At 40.6% G+C, this 19,017-nt stretch overlaps 1 protein-coding gene across 3 annotated transcripts in view; it reads left to right on the forward strand.

Annotated features, from left to right (window-relative positions):
* Nucleotides 1-19,017, forward strand: part of NELL2 (neural EGFL like 2) — a 448,103-nt gene that overhangs the window by 217,919 nt on the left and 211,167 nt on the right. For all 3 annotated transcript variants that reach the window (XM_037847584.1, XM_037847583.1, XM_037847586.1), the window contains exon 13: nt 11,035-11,163. In XM_037847584.1, the coding sequence (XP_037703512.1) occupies nt 11,035-11,163 (129 nt within the window). The remainder of the gene's footprint in view (nt 1-11,034; nt 11,164-19,017) is intronic.

Genomic DNA, 19,017 nt, shown 5'->3' on the forward strand with positions numbered 1-19,017 from the left:
TTATAGGGGATGCCATGTTTTAATTGGACATCCATGTTGTCACAAAATTTTTGGAAGGATTTACTAGTGTAGGCAGGCCCGTTATCCGTCTTTAACGTCTTTGGCTTACCCCAAGCTGCCCATGCAGCAAGGCAGTGTGCAATGATGTGGGAGACTCTTTCTCCTGGTTCAGCAGAGGCAAATAAAACTTGGGAGCATGTGTCCACCGACACATGTAAGTACTTGATCTTACCATACTCTGAATGATGAGTGACATCCATCTGCCAAGTATCCCCTGGGGTGAGACCCCTAGGGTTGACCCCAACCGAGGGGACTGCTCTCTGCTCTGCACAATTGTTGCAGGCTCGGACAATATCTCGAGCAGCTGCACGTGGTATGCTGAACCGCTTAGCTAGGGTACCTGCATTGATGTGAAACTTGGCATGGAATTCTCGGGCTTGTTGATACGGTACCAGCGTCGGAAAGATGTGCAGCTGTCGAGTGGCTACATCTGCGCTATGGTTCCCCTGGGCCATAGGGCCAGGCAAACCTGTGTGGGCTCTAATATGGGTTATGTAAAAAGGGTGTTGCCTGGTCCATATAACCTCCTGTAGTTTGGCAAAGAACGTCCTTACTGTAGAGGAATGTTTAACAATGCCCACCGTTTCTAAAATTTGTACAGAGTTCACAACATAAGCAGAATCCGAGACGACATTTAAGGGCTCGGAAAGGCTTTCCAGGACTGCAGTGATAACCTGCAGTTCTACCCATTGAGGCTTTTGTGGTTGGAAGAGCACTGTTTTAGGAGTGTCCCCCTCCACACAATACGCCCCTGTACCGGAGCTGGAGCCATCCGTGTACACGGTGAGGGCGTTCGCTAGTGGCCTACACGAAGTCACTTTGGGAAAGATTACCGGATGTTGGGTGACAAACTGTAAGAGGGGGTCTTTGGGATATTGGTTATTAATACATCCCGAAAAGGTGCATCGGAGAACAGCCCACTGATCTATGCATCCGGTAAGCACCTCAATTTGTGGGAGAGAGTAGGGTACTCTAAGGTTTTTTGGTGGTTGGCCAAGGTGTTGAATGGCCTTCTTGATGGCCTCCAGGGCCAGATCTGCAACTGCGGTAGGGTAATGCTCTAAAATCTTTTTTGGAGAAACTCCGGGGTGGATCCAGAGTAATGGCCCCTGTTGCCACAGCACCGCCGTGGGCTGTGACACCGTCGGCAGCAGGCAAGCTTCGAAAGGCTTATCAGGGTTTATTCTTTTTAATGTGGCACTACTGAGTGCCTGTTCTACTTGGCATAGTGCTTGTCTCGCTTCAGGGGTGAAGGACCGGGGCGAAGCTAAGTCCGGATCCCCTTTAAGCAAGTCAAACAAGGGTCTTAATTCGGCATTGGGTAACTTCAGGTATGGGCGAATCCAATTTATGTCTCCCATGAGCTTTTGTAGGTCATTGAGGGTGTTCAGGTTATCTAACCTGAGAGACACCTTTTGGGGGGAGACTTGAGTAGACGTAAGTTTCGCTCCCAGGAAGGTGACAATCTCGGTCATCTGGATCTTCTCCGGGGCTATTTCGAGATTGACCTCTCTAAGAGTAAGAACCAAATGTGATAGTGCAGCGTTAAGGAGATCTGGGCTTTCATGAGTCAGCAAGATATCATCCATGTAATGAAGGATCCTTACTTTGGGGAATTGCTGCCGGGTATCGGCCAACTGTGCAGCGACATACAACTGACACATGGTAGGGCTGTTGGTCATGCCCTGGGGCAGGACTGTCCACTCAAAGCGGTGACAGGGCCCCTCTTGGTTCAGAGAGGGCACAGTAAAAGCAAATTTTTGGGTATCCTCTGTGTGAAGTGGGATAGAGAAGAAACAGTCTTTGATATCTAAGATGATAACAGGCCAACGCTCTGGCAGGGCCGAAAGGAGGGGCAACCCCATCTGAACGGGCCCTAAAGGCTCCATGCAATCGTTAATAGCTCTTAGATCATGTAGCAGTCTCCATTTACCAGATTTCTTTTTTATTACGAATATAGGGGTGTTCCACGGTGACGTGGAAGGGGCGATATGGCCCTTTTCTAGTTGTTCTGATACTAGGGCGTGCAACGCTGCAAGTTTTTCCTGTGGCAAGGGCCACTGAGGCACCCACACTGGAGCCTCGGTTTTCCATTTTAGTTTTATAGGTGTGGGTGGGAATCTCTCCTCAGTGGCCCCTATGAAAAACCCAAGCCTCGTCTGTCAGACTTGGGGGCAGCTTGTATAGGCTCCGCACGTCCGTGCAGTGAAGCTCCTAAACCCTTGCCGGGGGTATACCCCATTTCTTTTAGCAGTCGCTTAGAGGTTGGGGAGTAGCCGCTAATTAAAGTAACGTCCATTTGGGTCAGAATGTCCCTTCCCCACAAAGACACAGGCAGGGCTAATACATAAGGCTGGAAACTGCCTTGGTGTCCTTCTTCATCGGCCCAATGAAGGGCAGCTGCACTGAGCATGGGCGCTGAAATTTGGCCTATTCCTCTAATGGGCTCTTCCGCCCTGCTCGTTGGCCAGGTGGGGGGCCATTCTTGTTGTCTTATGATAGACCGATCGGCCCCTGTATCGAGCAGGCCCAAGAAAGATCTGCCTTGCACCTTAATGGTTAGCATAGGTCGAGACTCCAGGGACATATGGAGTCCCTCAAAAATCGCTCCACTGGATCCGAACCCTTTTTCCCCTCTCTGTCTGATTCTGCTTGGAAAGACTGCATGTAAGCTGGGTAAGAGCAGGAGCTGCGCCAGCTTATCACCTTCTGCAATGACTAAGGTGCCCCGCTGAGATTGAACCATAACTTGGGCACGGCCTGTGAAATCTGAATCTACAAGTCCTGGTATAACTGTTAATCCTTTCAGGGCCGTGGATGCTCTTCCCAATATGAGCCCTACAGTACCAGCCGGTAAGGGCCCCTTGAAGGAGGTCCCTACTAACTGGACACCCATGGAGGGGGTTAGTACGAGTCTGGAGGTGGCACAGAGGTCCAGTCCTGCTGAGCCGGGGGACGCACAAATTTGATCGGATCCTGTGTTGTCGAATGGCATGCAAGGGGGTCCGTCGAAAGGGCGGACCCCCTCTTCCCGTTTTTTGGAATCTGCTCGGGGCGGCCAGAGAGGCGTCTACCCTGCGCATCGAAAACCGATTTACAGTCTTCTGCGCGGTGGGGGCCTTTGTGGCAACGGCCACACGGCCTGGTTGCTGCACCTGGTTCGCCAAACCGTTGAGTGGCAGGGGGTTGACGTCTATTGGGACAATCTCTCTTAAAGTGCCCTGATTGGCCACAGCCATAGCACCCGTTAGACTTTGCCCCTAAGGTTCTCGGGCTTTTTGTAGCCACCTGTAGGGAGCTGGCTAGCGTGGCAGCTAGACCTGCATTAGTTAAAGGGCTGCCAGCATCTCTACAGAGCCTGACCCACTCTGTCAAATTTTTTGCTCTGTTTTGTGCCAGGATAACTTTGCACTCCTTGTTGCACTGCTCAAAAATCATTTGCTTAACCACAGTCTCTGCTACTCCTGGATCTGAGAAGATTCTCTCAGCTGCGGTTTGCATCCTGGCTACAAAATCCGCAAATGGTTCTGTGGGGCCTTGGTGTATATTGCTGAGTGAGGCCTGAGCCTCTCCCTCACCTGTTAGCTTTTTCCAGGCACCCACAAAACAGCGGAAGATCTGGGCATAGACCTCTTGTGGGAAACCCGTTTGGTTCTGGGCATGGGCGCCTCTCCCCAACAGCATGTCAGCATTCCACCCGCCACGTCTCCCCGCCGCATTCCTTGCGGCCTGCTCTTCAGCTAACTCCTCAAACCATGCTTTCCAATCTATGAATCGGCCTGACGGCAAGCAAGCACGGGCTAGCTGAAAAATATCTGCGGGTGTATGATTTAGAGCAGAGAGGTTCTCGATCATGTTCAAGGTATAAGGGGCATTGGGGCCATACTGATGGACGGCCTGCCTTAGCTCCTTCAAAAGTTTGTAATCATATGCTTCATATTGATTGTTGCCTTGGTGGTTAATAATAACCGGGTACATTTCTGGGGATGGTTCTGGCTTAAGTGGTTGGTACCCACCTAGTATACCGAAAGGCCTAAAGGTGAAAGAGGGGACCCATTTCCAGAAATGCCTCCCTCTACATTCTGATGATATGGGGTCTAGGGGGCCTGAGTATTCAGGTGGGGGATACGGCTGTGAATGCCCCTCCCCCGGCCCGCCTGCAAGGGGTTCCGGGTCCCGCAAAGGCGGGCCATCGTGATTATCGGATTCGGGCACTAGTGGGAGCTCTCGGTAAGGGCCTTTGGCGGAACCGCTCAACCAGCCCACCGGAAGCCGCGGCGTTTTTTGTGACGCGGCGACAGGCGCCGGCGGGGCGGAAGGCCGCGTGGGTGGGGCGGGAGGCTCCTCCCAATCAATTAATGGAGGCGCTTCCGCTCCCTCACCGTCACCGCTATCCGATTCTGAGGCAGAGGTGTCCGAGCTACCACCACTCAACTCTGGCTGCTTGCCTTTATGGGAGCCGACCGCAGATGACACCGACTGGGTTTCTTGGAGAGCGTGCCGTACCTCTTGCAAGGCGGAGGACGGACTTAGGCCTGTAGCCGACTCCAGTTCAAGGACCGCGCGGACGGTCTCCCATATAGGGACTAGAATTGGATCCAGACAAACGCCCGTCTGACGCGCCCGGTCTATATCGTGGCCAAGCTTCAGCCAAGAGGGCAGACTGAGGCTGCCGGTGGAGGGAAACCAAGGGGCAAAAGTTTCAACATCATCGAGAAACCTCTGTAGGGAGCTTTTCTTAACTGAAATACCCCTCTGCTTCAGGAGGGTTTTTAAAGGAGCCAATAAAGGTGAACTTCCAGACTGCCCCATGCTTGCAGTCGGCACTGTACTTTAACCACTCGGAGAGCTCTTCCGAGTCCCCGGGACCGCCTGAGAACCCACGGGCCCTGACTCTCACGTAAAAGGAACACTCACCTTCTCGCGCTGATCAGGCGCGGGAAGTCCGCTGCAATGAAAAAGGAGCGAGGCGAAAGGTATGTGTTTCCCCGTACGGGCCACCACTTGTCCGGCGCCTTCTCGCTCGGTCCCACGCGTCCTGTCCTCGACCGGCAAGGAGAACAGAGGGAAAGAGGGAGAGACACAGACAAACTGACACTTGAGGCACACAATGGCAGTGAATGCAAGCCTTTTACTGGAGCCAGGAAGAAAACTTTCTCTGTTACATATTCCACACGAGGCCCTACACCCCGTGGGAGAACAACCTCTATGCGGCCGTCAGGCACGGCTCCCTGTGGGCTGTCTCACCCTACCCCGTCCGGGTAAGACCTTTTATACACAATTAACAACCAATAAGCTTCTAGGCTAGTATCGCGTATACAGGATTTCGATTGGTAGGAGCGGGTGGCGGATACATGCGTCACTATGCGGAAACAGGATGCAGGCGCCATCTTGGCTCACTCGATGGGCGGGGGTAACTCTAGAGCAGGCTGCAGCGCATACGCTAGGCCCGATTCGGGAGGCGGCTTTCCAACTAAGACAAGTTATTATCTATTACTGAATAGCAAACTGTCCCCAAACTCAGTGGCTTAAAACAACAATCATTTTATTACATATCACAATATCATGGTCTAGGAATTCAGACAGGGCTTGGCTAGGTGATTCTTCTGCAGCATGTGGTGTTGACTGAGGTCACTCAGAGGTATTCAGTTGGTAGCTGGGCTGGGCTGGGAGGTTTAAGATGGCCTTACTCACATACTGGGCACCTTGAGGGGGATGGCTGAAAGGCTGGGCACAGCTGGTGCTTCCTCTCTCTTCATGTAATCTTGAGACCTCTCCTCAGGGTCTCTCCAGCCAGATAGTCAGACTTCTTATATTGTGGCTCAGGGCTCTTAAAGGCAGAGCATCACTTCTGACATTCTTCATTAGATCAAAACAGTCCTAGACCAGCCCAGATTCAAGGGGAGGGGAAATAGACGGCACGGTACATAGGAGGATTGCTAAAGAACTTGTGGTTATGTTGAATCCACTACAAGTGTCCACAGGCTACTCAGATAATAAAGGTGAATAGCATAGAGTCAGTCAGGGTTGAATAGGGCATGATTTAGGTAAGAAACTGGGATAGGGCATTACTAATGTTAATTTAAGACCTGGTCAAGTCCTTTTTAAAGGGCCCTGATATGTTACAAAAAGCAAATTAAGAAATGGAAAATCTGGTTACAAAAATTGTGGTATATTTAATTTGTTTAGAATGTTAAAAATTAATGTATTTGCATTGCACACTCAGAAATACAACTGTGATCTATACCCCCTCCACCTTAGATTCTGATATAATTGATGTGAGATAGGGTCTTGGCATCCTTATTTAGGAGTAAACTCCCTGATGTATTCTTTTGTGCAGCCAGGATTGAGAACCACTACCCTAAATAATATTCAAACTGAAATTGGACAAGTTGACCCTTCTTGAAACATTTAGCAACATTTGTATAATAAAGATTGTTTTGTTTTTGTTACTTCAAATATGCAGAATAAACAAGTGAGTTTTCTTGGCATTCTCTGACTTTTAAACTACCAGTGTGAAATTCCCAAGGCTTAACTTTTGCATCAACTCCTGCAATAAATTGTGGCAAATTCACTTATAATAAAATTGGCCTCCAGTTTCCAGAGTTTTCCTGGTGTTAAAGATGCTTTCCTAGTGTTAAAGCTGCTGTGTTCACATCTGCAAGAGTAAGTTGTTCAACAGCATTTAGTAAATATTCTCTGAGGGCAGAGCATATGATTAGAGTGTTGACCTTTTTAATAGAGGCTCGACCAGTAGTTGGAAACCAAGCTGTGCACTGAAATAAACTTCCAAATCACTAGCGCCTAATAAAATCTGACAATTCTATTTTCTAGGTACCTACTGCTATCTTCTGCAGTAGCAAAGCTGAAGCAACGTAGCAGCAATGTTTTTTATACCTTTTTTTCCCATTTGAGAGCCCTTTTAAGGAAGCTTGTCACAAATTACAATGTGATAAAGACTCTAACTTAGATACAGAAATAATGTGACATAACCTTCGTGTCTGCATCCCTTTTCATTCTCCTTCTCCATCCTTGGTATCTCCAGTCTGTGCCTGCAAGGTCACCAAGTCTTACTCACTGGATATCCCACTTTCATTCACTATTTACTTCAGCATCCCTCATGATCATCTTATAAGTAGTAGTCCCTACTACTGAGTTAATACAGATTGTTCTCCTTTCCCAGCTTCAGGATAATCCAGTTTCCTAAATTATTCAGTTATTACTTTCATGATAACTCTCTTATCTCTGTATTACTAATAACAAAATAGTAATTTTATTATTTTTTGTTAATTACTAAGTTAGTTAAATATTTTAAAATCTGTTACTCAACTCATTTTATAAATTTACTTTCATTCCTAAGTAGTGGTATCCATGCAAAAATGGGATTATTTGCTAGATTGATGTATTTCTTACACTCATTAAAAGAAATCTGTTGCTATTAGTATTTTCTTTCTATGTTCATCCATGTACATGAACTACACTTCAAGAAACACTGTATAATTCCTCATCTTGTAAAACAACATCTAAATAAGTTAATATTCCTTTAGGTACGAGTGATAGAATTCCCAATCCAAACTGGCTTAAGCCAAAAATGGAATATATTAGCTCCAGTAAGCAGAGGGTAAATTGTCTTCAAGTGCAGCTTGATTTAGATCTATCACCAAGATGAAAGTTGGCTTTATTTTCAAGCTCTGTGTTTACAGGTAGACTCCTGTTAGCCTTTTTCTCTTATCATTATGACACCCAGCTAGGCAAAAGAGAAATTCACTATCACGACTTGAACTAAGTCCTAGATTTGAGTTTCACTGGACTTTATTAGCATGAATTGGATCATATGCCCAGACTAAGACAAACTGTTGTGCACAGGTGAGGGAATGCATTGGTTGGGGTGGCCTCAACAAGTGGGGAGTTGAGGGGGTAGAGTCCATTTTTCTAATAAGTACCCAGACTGACAGTAAGGGTGAGTGGTACGTCCAAAGTATAACTGGGTTACTTTTTTCTTGCAGAAAGGAGTAATAGATGCTTGTAGGCAAAATTATTTCACAGTAAAATTAATGTATTCTTGTTCTACTGGTTATTAATGTATAACCATTAAGTATATTGTTCTTACCTACAACATTTTATATCCACTTTTCCCTACTTACACAATTATAGAGAAATGTGTATGTATAGTTTATAGAAAGATCTACACTTAATAGAAGAAACAGAACTTCATGTAAACTGTAAAGCTTACAAAGGGAATAAAAGATTTGGCATTCTTGAGGGTAAAACCCTAAGAAGGAAATAAATAAAAGCTAGGCTGTGTTATATTTTTGATCCATTCATTTATAACAAATATTTGAATTTCCTTCTATGATATAGTTCTCACTGAATTTGTTTGTAGCTTATCAGCAATACTCTAATAGTTTTAATTATTAACACATACTATACTTGTTATGCTTTTACATAGATGATCTCATTTGAACCTCACATTTTTGTAAGGTAGATTGAATTGTAATTTTACAGATGAGAAAAACTGAAGGCTTAGAAGGTTAATTAACTTAGACACCTCATAATTCACACAGCTTATTAAGTGGTAGAGATTAGATGCAAACCCAGGTCTGTCAACACCAAAAGCCAAATGCATATGAATGGAAATATAACTATGAAGGTAATAGGAATATGGCTTCTTGCCAATCCATGCTCTGATTTTTTGATGCTATTCCCTATAGATTGGAAACAACTCACTTAAATTGAGTCTGAATTTTCTACCTGTCAGTAGATAGCATTTGACCCTGACATCTTGTATCTGAGCAGTAAGGCAACCAGTAGAGTCAATCAATTTATTTGTTGAGAGAATAAATCAAAATAGATATTTAATATTATTTACAGTACATTAGAATTTGATTTTAGTTTTTAAGGTTAATAAAATCTACCTGATAAGAAGTAGTGCAGTTCCTAACTTTAACCTAAAACAGTGAAAGTTGGACCACACTTGTTTTGTAGTTGAAAAATACTTGCAGTAATTAAACAGTGCAAGGTGTGTGTGAGTGGTGTTAGATGCTGAGAAGTCATCTTACCATTATTGAGGCAGAAGTGATGACCGATTATAATAGACAGAGAGGGCATATTGCATAGGCGATCTGGGAAGGAGTCTGAAAAATGAGAGAAGGAAAAAGGCAGCAAAGTGAAAGGTCGAGATATAGTTTTGAAAAAATATTAATCTGTGAAAGAAAAGGAAAAGTGCATCATGAGTAATACCCATTCTTAGTTATAGCCCTCTAAAAGTTGTTTGCAGTATTATAGGTAAACATTATACAGAGATTTAGCACTATATTAGAACTGGATCTTTTGATTATCTATGTATGTTAAAGAGCAGACCAATTTTTTAATACCTTTGTCATAATTTAGAATAAATATGAAGCCATTTTTGAAGCTTTTTCATTTTAGTTTGATGATTTGCCTGAACTATTGGGATAGAGTGAAGATGGCTTTTTAACTGAAATCATTTCCCCACAGACATTGTAAAACAACAATGGAATACATTTCAAGAAATATGGCCTTAATTTAACTACTTAAAGAAGGAAATAAAAAGACCTTAGGAGAAAAACTTTTTTTTTCACTTTTCCTCTTAAGAATCAACTTTTTACTTATAAATGTTTTACTTACAAATGTTTGCTTATAAATGTTAGTGAAGAATCTTATCAAAAGAGAAGTTAAGTTACCAAATGATTTAAATGCTTTTATGGGCTCTGTCTTTTTCTGGTCTTAATAACCTCTCTTCTATTTTATTTATTTTATTTTTGTAGAAATCACTAAATAATTTGATTTTTTTCTATGACTTTTTAATGCCATTTTTTTGTATTTTGGGAGTATCACTCTTCTTAAGGCTCATTGACTTGTACCAACAAGTTTTAACTATATATCATAGTTGCATTTCATGGGTGATTATGTTTTAACTCTGGCTGATATTCAACACAGTCAGCATGGGAACTAACCAAACAGAATGGATACCAGTCAACCATTGTGCTGTATCAGAGTATACCTGTTGGCTATAGTATAGCTTTGTCGACTTTTTCACTGAGTCACAGTGTTCTTGGAAATTTGGTTACCAAGTAAGCTGAACTGCTTTAGAACCTCCGTTCCCATGATTTTCTCAAGTAAAATGTAATAGTAATTCATTAGACAATGTAAAACGAGATAGATAACTTATGCATCAGGGAATTTGAAAATTGTTTGAATTATATAATCTTGGAATTTCAATTGAATATGGATTTCACTGTTCAAGCTTTTCATTTTAGTGTCTTAGTATGATCTTTGAACAAGGGGTTCAGGCAGAAAAAAGAGATCTGGGAAATTGCACATGATTGATGTCACTGTTTATATAATGTCCCATTTTTCTTTCTTCTCATAAAGATTCTGGGACATGTGAAATCTTTGTTAGTCATAAAAATGTTCTTTTGAGTGGACATAATTTGCCTTGCAGATTTCTGAAGAAAATTAGTTTAAAGTGATGTGATTTTCACTTTTTAACACATTTAGAAAAAATTTTTAAGGGTGCCAAGCTGTATGTTTCATTTCTAAAATATGCAGTGTGCACACTTCATCTAACCAGGGCTTTACTCTATAGTTTTTGATAATGCTCAACCAGTAGTTCTTGGATTACCTTTTCACTATATCTTTCTATATTGTAAATCTTCATTTTGGACTCCAAGAATCTTTGTTTCAAACATAGAGGACTTTAAAATATTAGGAAATAGATAACATTTGTAAAGTAAAAAACAAAGAAAATAGTTAACTTGAGGTCGAATTTGAGTTAAATAGGAAGAATTTTTAGTATTTGTAGTATGTGATTCTACAACCATTGGATGGAGAATATTAATTTTAAAAGATCATGAAGGGAGAAATGGCTTCAAAATCAAAGGAAGTGAATTAGTAGATAAAGTTTATTTGTCTCAATTTCATTTACTTTAATAAGTTTCTGTTTTCTTGCAGGTTATGACTTTTGTTCTGAAAGGCATAACTGCATGGAGAATTCTGTCTGTAGAAATTTGAATGACAGAGCTGTTTGTAGCTGTCGAGATGGTTTCAGGGCCCTTCGAGAAGACAATGCCTACTGTGAAGGTAAACCTTGTCATGATGTGTAGCTCAGCTGTGTAAATTTCCTAGGATTACTGCATGCAAAATTTGTTAATTTCCCAGGTTGTCAAGTTGATGGGCCCATTAAAAGCAGTGAATTTAATTTGAAGCATATTAATCAGCTAAAAATAATTATCTTTCAAATTAAAGTTTTTCAGATATCTGCTATATGTCAGAGTAATAAGTTAATATGGCTGGTTTCTTGAATTAGAACAATACTTCCACTGTGAAATTGCCTTCCTTTTTTTCATAATTAGATATCCAGATAGCTCACATATTGACATGATTACTGTGGCTTGCAGTTAGAATTGTAGTCAGATTTTTCCAGACAATATTGTATAACAAAGGCAGTCAATTAACAGGAAGATAAAATGCCCACTGCTATTCTCCTTTGCTAGAGTAAGTAATTTATTTAGTTGTATTTGTGTGTTATGGTATTTAGTAAATAACTCCAGTGAGGTAAATAGTTTCCTAGTTACTTTTTAAAAGTCTTAACTAATATCCAAGCTAGCTTATTCTTTGATGTAAATAGTCCAAAAACAATGAGTATGCCCTTGGCTTTCTAAATTCTGTGACTTCAGCTATTCATGAAGACCCCAGAGGTCTGTGACATGTAATAGTTAATAATTTCACTGGGGCATGGATTCAAATTGTCCTATTAATTGTGTGACTAAGGTTCTGAGCAATTATGTAGCATGTGGGCCTTGCAAGTAATAACACTGATTTGGTGGCGTTTGGGCATTTGGAAGGTTTGGAGGGTTCCAGAATTACCTCTTCCAAAGGTCAAGCATGTGCCATAGATCTTTGGTGACTGAACGCATCAGTTATAAACATGCAGCCTCTATTTAGCTACGTGATGATTTGTTGTCTCATGGGAAGCCAACTCCTACCGTTTCCCTTAACTTTAAAAAGATTTTCTCTGCTTTAAAAATTGGTATCCATTTTTAAAATTGACCTTTGGATCAAAGTATTTATTTAAGTGCTTCTGATTCAATCCTAAAGAGATCATTTCATTTTTGCCAGCATTATTCTTTGATGAAGAAAAGGCATGAGGCCTTCTCCTATTCATAATGCAGATTTATTTAAAATTCCTCATTTTGAGAGGTTTTATGTAAGAAATGGATTTCTACCTAGTGTTTTTTATCCTTACCTAATATAGAGTTAGACTTTCTCATGAAAGAATGCATTTTCATTATAATATGTGGTACATCTTTTTCATTGTTAATTTTATAATCATTATGTCTATTTCGAGCTGCTGCTTTTGTTAAAGTTGTTAAGTATATTCACTCATGGAATAATGGTTTCGTGAGCACCTGTTGTAACCAAACACTTCTCTAGGTACTGGACAATAAATAATGAACAAGACTGGTAAGATTCTTATGCTCAATGGCTTACATTCTAGGAGACAAAATGGACAGTAAGTGATAACTGTAGATACAGAGAAGTTGATGTAGTGATACATAATAGGGAAAACTGTAGATATAGAGAAGATGATGTAGTGATACATAACAGGGAAAAACAAAACAGGATGATGTGATAGAGATTGGGGGGGGGGGGACTGAAGTATGAATAGCATGACCAGTTGGAAGCTTATTGAGTAGTCCAGGCAAAGATGTTGGTGGCCTGGACTAGAAACGTGACAGGGGAAGAAAAGGTGGCGTATTCTTGGTATGTTTTGAAATAGAGCCAATAGAGCCTGCAGATGATATAATGTGGAAAGAGACTTAAAGAGGATCAAGGGGAGTCAGGGTTTGGAATTGGAGCTAAGTGTGGATGATGCTGTTACCATTTATTGAATGGGAGAGAATGAAAAGGAAGAGGACAAATATTTAGATTAAATTATTTCTTTAAATTATTTATTAATGTAACCTGAAAATTGATCTAATCATAAAGACTTAGTCAGTCAGTTTTTACCTACATGTCTTTGTGTCACAGAAATCAGTAGCTGTTTTCCCATCTTGAATGAATTGTACTGAAAAATGGTTTATAACTTTGTTATATATTTGTTATTTTAAACAATAAATCTTCAAAAGTTAAGATAATTATGAAAAAGCATGTTGATTATTGTAGAGATCTTGAATTTTGGGCATAAAAGGATTTCTGATATTACTAGGCCTTTTGTTAATACATTCCATGTTATACAGATTTTGCAGTATTCTTATATTATTGAATTTGGTTTTCTTTTTTATTCTGGCTTTGTTGTTGCTAACTTTAAGTATGTTTTGACTTCTTAGAAGCAAATTTTTCTTTATTTTGTAATTGTTTGTGTTAAATATCAGCCTTGGGTCTCGTAGATATCTGGTCCTCTAAGAAATTAGACTTCATTATATACAAAAATAAGCAAATGATAGCTTGTAAGTAACATAGATTTAATTTCCATTAGATCTGTGGGGTTGTTTTAATGATATGATTGTAATTCAGACTATTGATTTTTACTATAGTTTACTTAATCAAGGTTAATATAGCACTGGTAAATGCTGGAGTTCATTGATCCATTTGACAGATATCTATTGAGTACCTACTTTGTGCAAGGCTAGAATCTAGGGGTTAAACAGTAAATAAGATACACATGACTGATACTCTCTCAGGCAAGTAAGACAATAAACAGATCAGCACACCAAATAACATTTAATTGCAAATATGATGAGTGCCCCAAAAGAGAAATAGGCTATTAGAGGGGGTCTGATTTAGTCTGATGGTTAGTGGTGGGATCAGGAAGCATTTTGCTTGAAGAAAAGAATTTATTCTGCAATGTAAAGGGTTAGTAAAAATCAAATAGGCATAGAAGTAAGGGTGGAAAAGAAGAGAATCTCCTAGGTGGAGAAATCAACATGTATGAAAGCCTCAGGGTAGAAAGAAGCACTTCGTAAGAACTGAAGGAAGGCCAGAGGCTGGAAGACAGAGAGCAAGGGAGAGATGCATACCTGAGGGTTTCTGTTAGGAGCAAGAAGAAGCTAGTGAAAATTTTAAAAGAGAAATACAATGATCATATTTGTATTTTAAGTAGGTAACTCTAGTTGCAGGTTGAATGGGTGGATGAGTGGGAGTGGGAATTGGATGCAAGGAAAACAATGGATGAGAGACAGTGGTGGCTTACACTAAAGAACGGAGATGGAGATATGAATGCATTTGAGAGCATTTGTGAGATAAAATCATGCAGACTTGATAAGTCATTGGCAATGCTGGATGAGGAGGAGAGAGGTCTCAAGTTTGATTTCCTAGTTTCTGACCTGAGAAATAAGCAGATGTTGGTGCTGTTTACTAAGGAAACAGATTGGATGGGAACACTGTAGTGTGGCGCTTTTAGTGTCTATGTTGAGTAGCCAGTCAGGACATATTTGAATAGAGTTCAGAGAAGTTTAAATTGGATTTAAATTTGAGATTCTTAGGAATATAAATGGTAATTGAGCCCATTGGGGTAGAAGAGATTATCCAGGAAGTTTTCAGAAACTCCAACAGTTGAGCATTTTATAGAAAAGAATGATTTAGTGGTGGAGACAACAAAGTCATGCCTGTGGTGCAGGGGGAAAGAAAGGAGAAGGTGATGTCACAGATACCAAGGGAAAGAGAGAATTCAGGAAGAAAATAGAATGCATCTGACATATCAATAAAGATCAAGATTGAAAGATGTCTTTTGCATATAGCCTCATGGAAAACCATGAGGACGTCAGCAATGGTAATTTTGGTCCAATCTTTGAGTCAAAAGTCAGTTTGGAGTAGATTTAAGATTAACAGAAGGGGAAAAAATGGATTTGGTGAAGAGAGAGACCTCCTTTCAGATGCTTCCATTTTATGTTCCATTCCTTTGGTGTTTTGGTTTCTTTGTTTACCAGTATCTTAGCTATGCAGATGTTAACTTCTTAGCTATGCAGATGATAGCTTCTTGTTGAATGAATTTTGTAATTACTTATATGTTTTTAAAGGTGGTTTAATGTTGCAATTTTATGCCTGGAGGGCTTGTCCAAATTTTAGATATAAAAGATCTAAAATACCTCAAAGTACCTTGGTTTATTTTATGTTTATTGTGAACTATATGTTTCCCGTATTTCTCTTTTTAAAAATATTTGTGTCTCCATTCATTTAGTGTGGTTAATCTCTTATAGATTCTTACTAATTTTTTTAGTACTTATCCTCTCATTTAGCCTCTTATCAGTACATACAATCTATAAAAGTTGTCAGAAATTTCTTTGGATATCATGCTTTTCAGAATGGGTCTGTGCTCTGTCTTCACTTTAAACTGAAAAAAGCAAGAGCTTTTGTTGTTTTGACTGTATCTTCATTATTAACATTCCATTGTTCATTATTATGTTAAGGTCCTGTTGTAACTCCTTTTTAGGTAGGTCTTCAGAAGTCATTCATTTAGAAAGTTTCTCCCTTAGTGCTTAATAGTTGCCAGGGATTACAGCTGTGTCAGCCCAACAATGCTTTATAGTGAAGAAGCTTTTTCCTTATCCTCAAGCCCTTAAAATCACTGGCACTGTTGCTGTCTAAACCTTGGATATGACACTAAGAAAATGAAAGGAGTTCTGTACAAGTAAGTCATTTATTAATTGCATATCACACATAATTACTTAAATTGGTAAATGATGCCTTGTTAAGTGAAATCTAAAGTAAGTTTGAGAGACATTTATTCAACTTAACAAGAGTATGGGAAACCGTTTGGTATAATCTGAAACTCCCCAAAATATATAATTCCTTATTGTTTGACCAGTTTCTCTTGGATTCTTTCATTCATCCCTTTCATTCTGATCCCTGCCATTTTTCACTTCACATTATCTTCTGTTTAATCATTCTGTCGCTAGTGTCTTTCCCCACTCTTACCCAACCAGGACCCATTTTCCAGATTAATTGACACAAAATACCATTTCTGCTACTTGAGAGCACAGTGCCTTCCTGTTGCTCACTGCACGAAGCTCAAACTACTGTGCCTAGGTTTCAGTTGCCTGGCTCTGTGTAGCAATTCATCCATTAGACCCCAATTAGAACCCTTCTTTGGTTCTGAAAGTCTTCCTCCTTGTATTGGTCAGGCTTTCTAGGGACACAAAACTGATGGAGATATCTGTAAATATTATTAGATGTTTATAAAAATTATCTTGCATGACTGTAAGGATGCACAAGTCCAAATTCCATAAGGCAGGCTGCAAACTGGGAACTCTGGTGAAGGTTTTCAATGAATTCCCCAGGAGAGACGGCTGGCTGAAGTAGAGATAGAAATTCTCTCTTCTGACTGCTGAAATCATCACTTCTCCTTTTAAAGCCTTCAACTGATTGGATGAGACATCTCTCACTCTTGAAGGCAATCTACTCAGTTGATTGTAGATGTAATCACCATAGGTACAATCAACTTACTGATGATTCAAGTCTACAAAATGTCCTCACAGTAACAGTCAGGCCAGTGCTTGCTTAACCCAAGTACTGAACACCATTACCTGGTCAAGTTGACACATGAACTTAACCATCACACTCCGCTATCCTGATCACTTCCTTTGTTCATGATGCTTCATCTGGCTTAAATACTTTTAATTCTGTGGTCCAGTTATCCATGATTTAATCTTCATTCTTGACTTTGCTTGATTTTTATTTTAACTTTGCAGATTTCCCTTATGAATTCAGCAAAGATTTAAATTTTTAAATTCTTTTTTGACTTTTTATCTGATTGAAGAATTAGTATTTTATTCTATACTGAACAAATGGGCACCATTAGTCCACCACATCACTGAAGAATTGTTCAGGTCAAGCATTGAGCTAATAGTTAGGGTTTATATTATGCATAAGAAAGTCCAGTTGTCATACTGATTTTTACAACTAAAAGGGGATTCAGATGTTTCAAATGAGTATGTGTTAAGTTTTAAGATTATTTTTAGTAGTGCAAGAAAGGGAATTTATTAATTCATAGCATTCATTATTTGCAAGTCCTAGAAGTTTTCCCATCTTCACCATTACTTTTTCTGAAGACTTCTAATTTTTACTTAAGATTTGAATTTTCTCCTTCAGTAATTTGCACATCAACTGCAGTGGTTTGAAGCTGTATGTCCCCAAGAAAAGCATGTTCTTAAATCTAATCCATTCCTGGGAGTGTAAACCTATTGTAAGTGGGCTCTTTTCAGGAGGCTACTTCAGTTAAAGTGTGACCCACCTCATTCAGGATGGGTCTTAATCCTATTATTGGAGTCCTTTATAAATGGAATGACAACAGAGAGAGAGAGAAAGAGAAAGTCATTGCAGCAAGAAGCTGAAATCAATAAAACCCAGAAAAGAAAGGACAGACCAGCAGCCGTGAGACAGAGGAGCCAAGGCTCACCAGCAGCTGGTCTTTGGGAAGAAAGCATCACCTTGATGATGCCTTGATTTGGACATTTTCTCAGCCTCAAAACTGTAAGATAATAAATTCCTATTGTTTAAGCCAACCCATTTTATTGTATTTGCTGTAGCATCCTAGGCAGACAACTCACTTGAACGGTGAATGTCTGTATGTAGAAGGCACTTAGTAAATGCTAGTTGAACCTGCAGAATGGAATCTTGACAAATATTTGTTTAGTACCAGTACTATGCCAGACACAGTAATACCCTCAAACTATAAATTATTATATTTGGACACCCAGTTCAAACATCTATTTTCTTAATTCATCTTTCATATCAAAAAAACTCTGTCGAGGGAGGGGCAAGATGGCAGCATAGAGAGGAGTGGAATTTAGTTAGTTCCTGGAGCAACTAACAGACAACCAGGGACAACTAGTAAATAATTTGGAACAGCTGTTGGGGGACAACTGTGACTGTCCACACATTGTACACCAACCTGGATTGGGTGGAATGGCTAAGATTGCAGCATAAAATCTGTAAGTAAAAACTGGAACCACACTGGGAGTCCCCTCCCCCCACAGAAGGCTGAGCTGCAGGACCTCTCTGTGGTAGAAAGCAGCACTCTTGGAGCAAGCAAATATAGCTCAGCCCAATCCAACTGGGATTTTAATTAACAAATGTGGACTGCTGAATATAAGCTACAAACATAGACAAGCAGACAGAGGCTTTTAGAGATGACTGACCTGAAAGAGCCAGAAAGACTAGGGGCTCTCTCTGACCAATGGGCAAAAGTGGGGGCTATGGACTGGCTCTGAAAAGAGGCTTTCTTTCCCTCTCTCTCTTTATCAACATGAGTGATTCTGTGAAGAAAGCCTCAGCCATTTTTAGTTTGCAGCTCTCTGACCCAGACAGGGGTGGAAATAACAGAAGCAGCAATTCAAACACAGAAGATAACTCCCTAGGGGGTGTACCTTCCCTAAGTGGAAGGAGGTGGGGCCCAGTTCTAGGGCCAGCCTTCCTTTCAGAACTCAGACCCCAGATCCTGGGGGAAAACAGCCAAAATAGAAACTAAAAGGGCCACACCTCTTTACACCAGTTGGGAGTGACAGGCTGACAGTTACTGCCTGCTGGGCAAGTTAGGAAAAGCACAGTGGCTAGTGGCCCCACAGGAAGGTCTGTCATTCTTCTAAGATACACCCTGAATATAACCCCATTCTGAGACCTGAACTCCTTCTGGTCCAGGAAAATCTGATTGGGTTAACCAAGGAAACCAGATGCCTAGACAACAGATAACTACAAATTATAATAGGAAAAACAAAGATATGGTCCAAAGAGTTAAGATACAGTGGAGATATTGTTTCACTTTAATGAAACAATCAAAGATTTTTTAAGAACTATGCTTAGTCAACTCAAAAACCAAATCAACGAGTTCAGGGAAGATATGACAAAAAAGATGAAGGATATAAAGAAAACACTAGGTGAACATAAGGTAGAAATCGAAAGTTTGGAAAGCACTATTGGCAGAATCTATGGAAATGA

This window comes from Choloepus didactylus, chromosome 8 (genome assembly GCF_015220235.1).
Source record: "Choloepus didactylus isolate mChoDid1 chromosome 8, mChoDid1.pri, whole genome shotgun sequence".
NCBI lineage: Eukaryota > Metazoa > Chordata > Mammalia > Pilosa > Megalonychidae > Choloepus > Choloepus didactylus.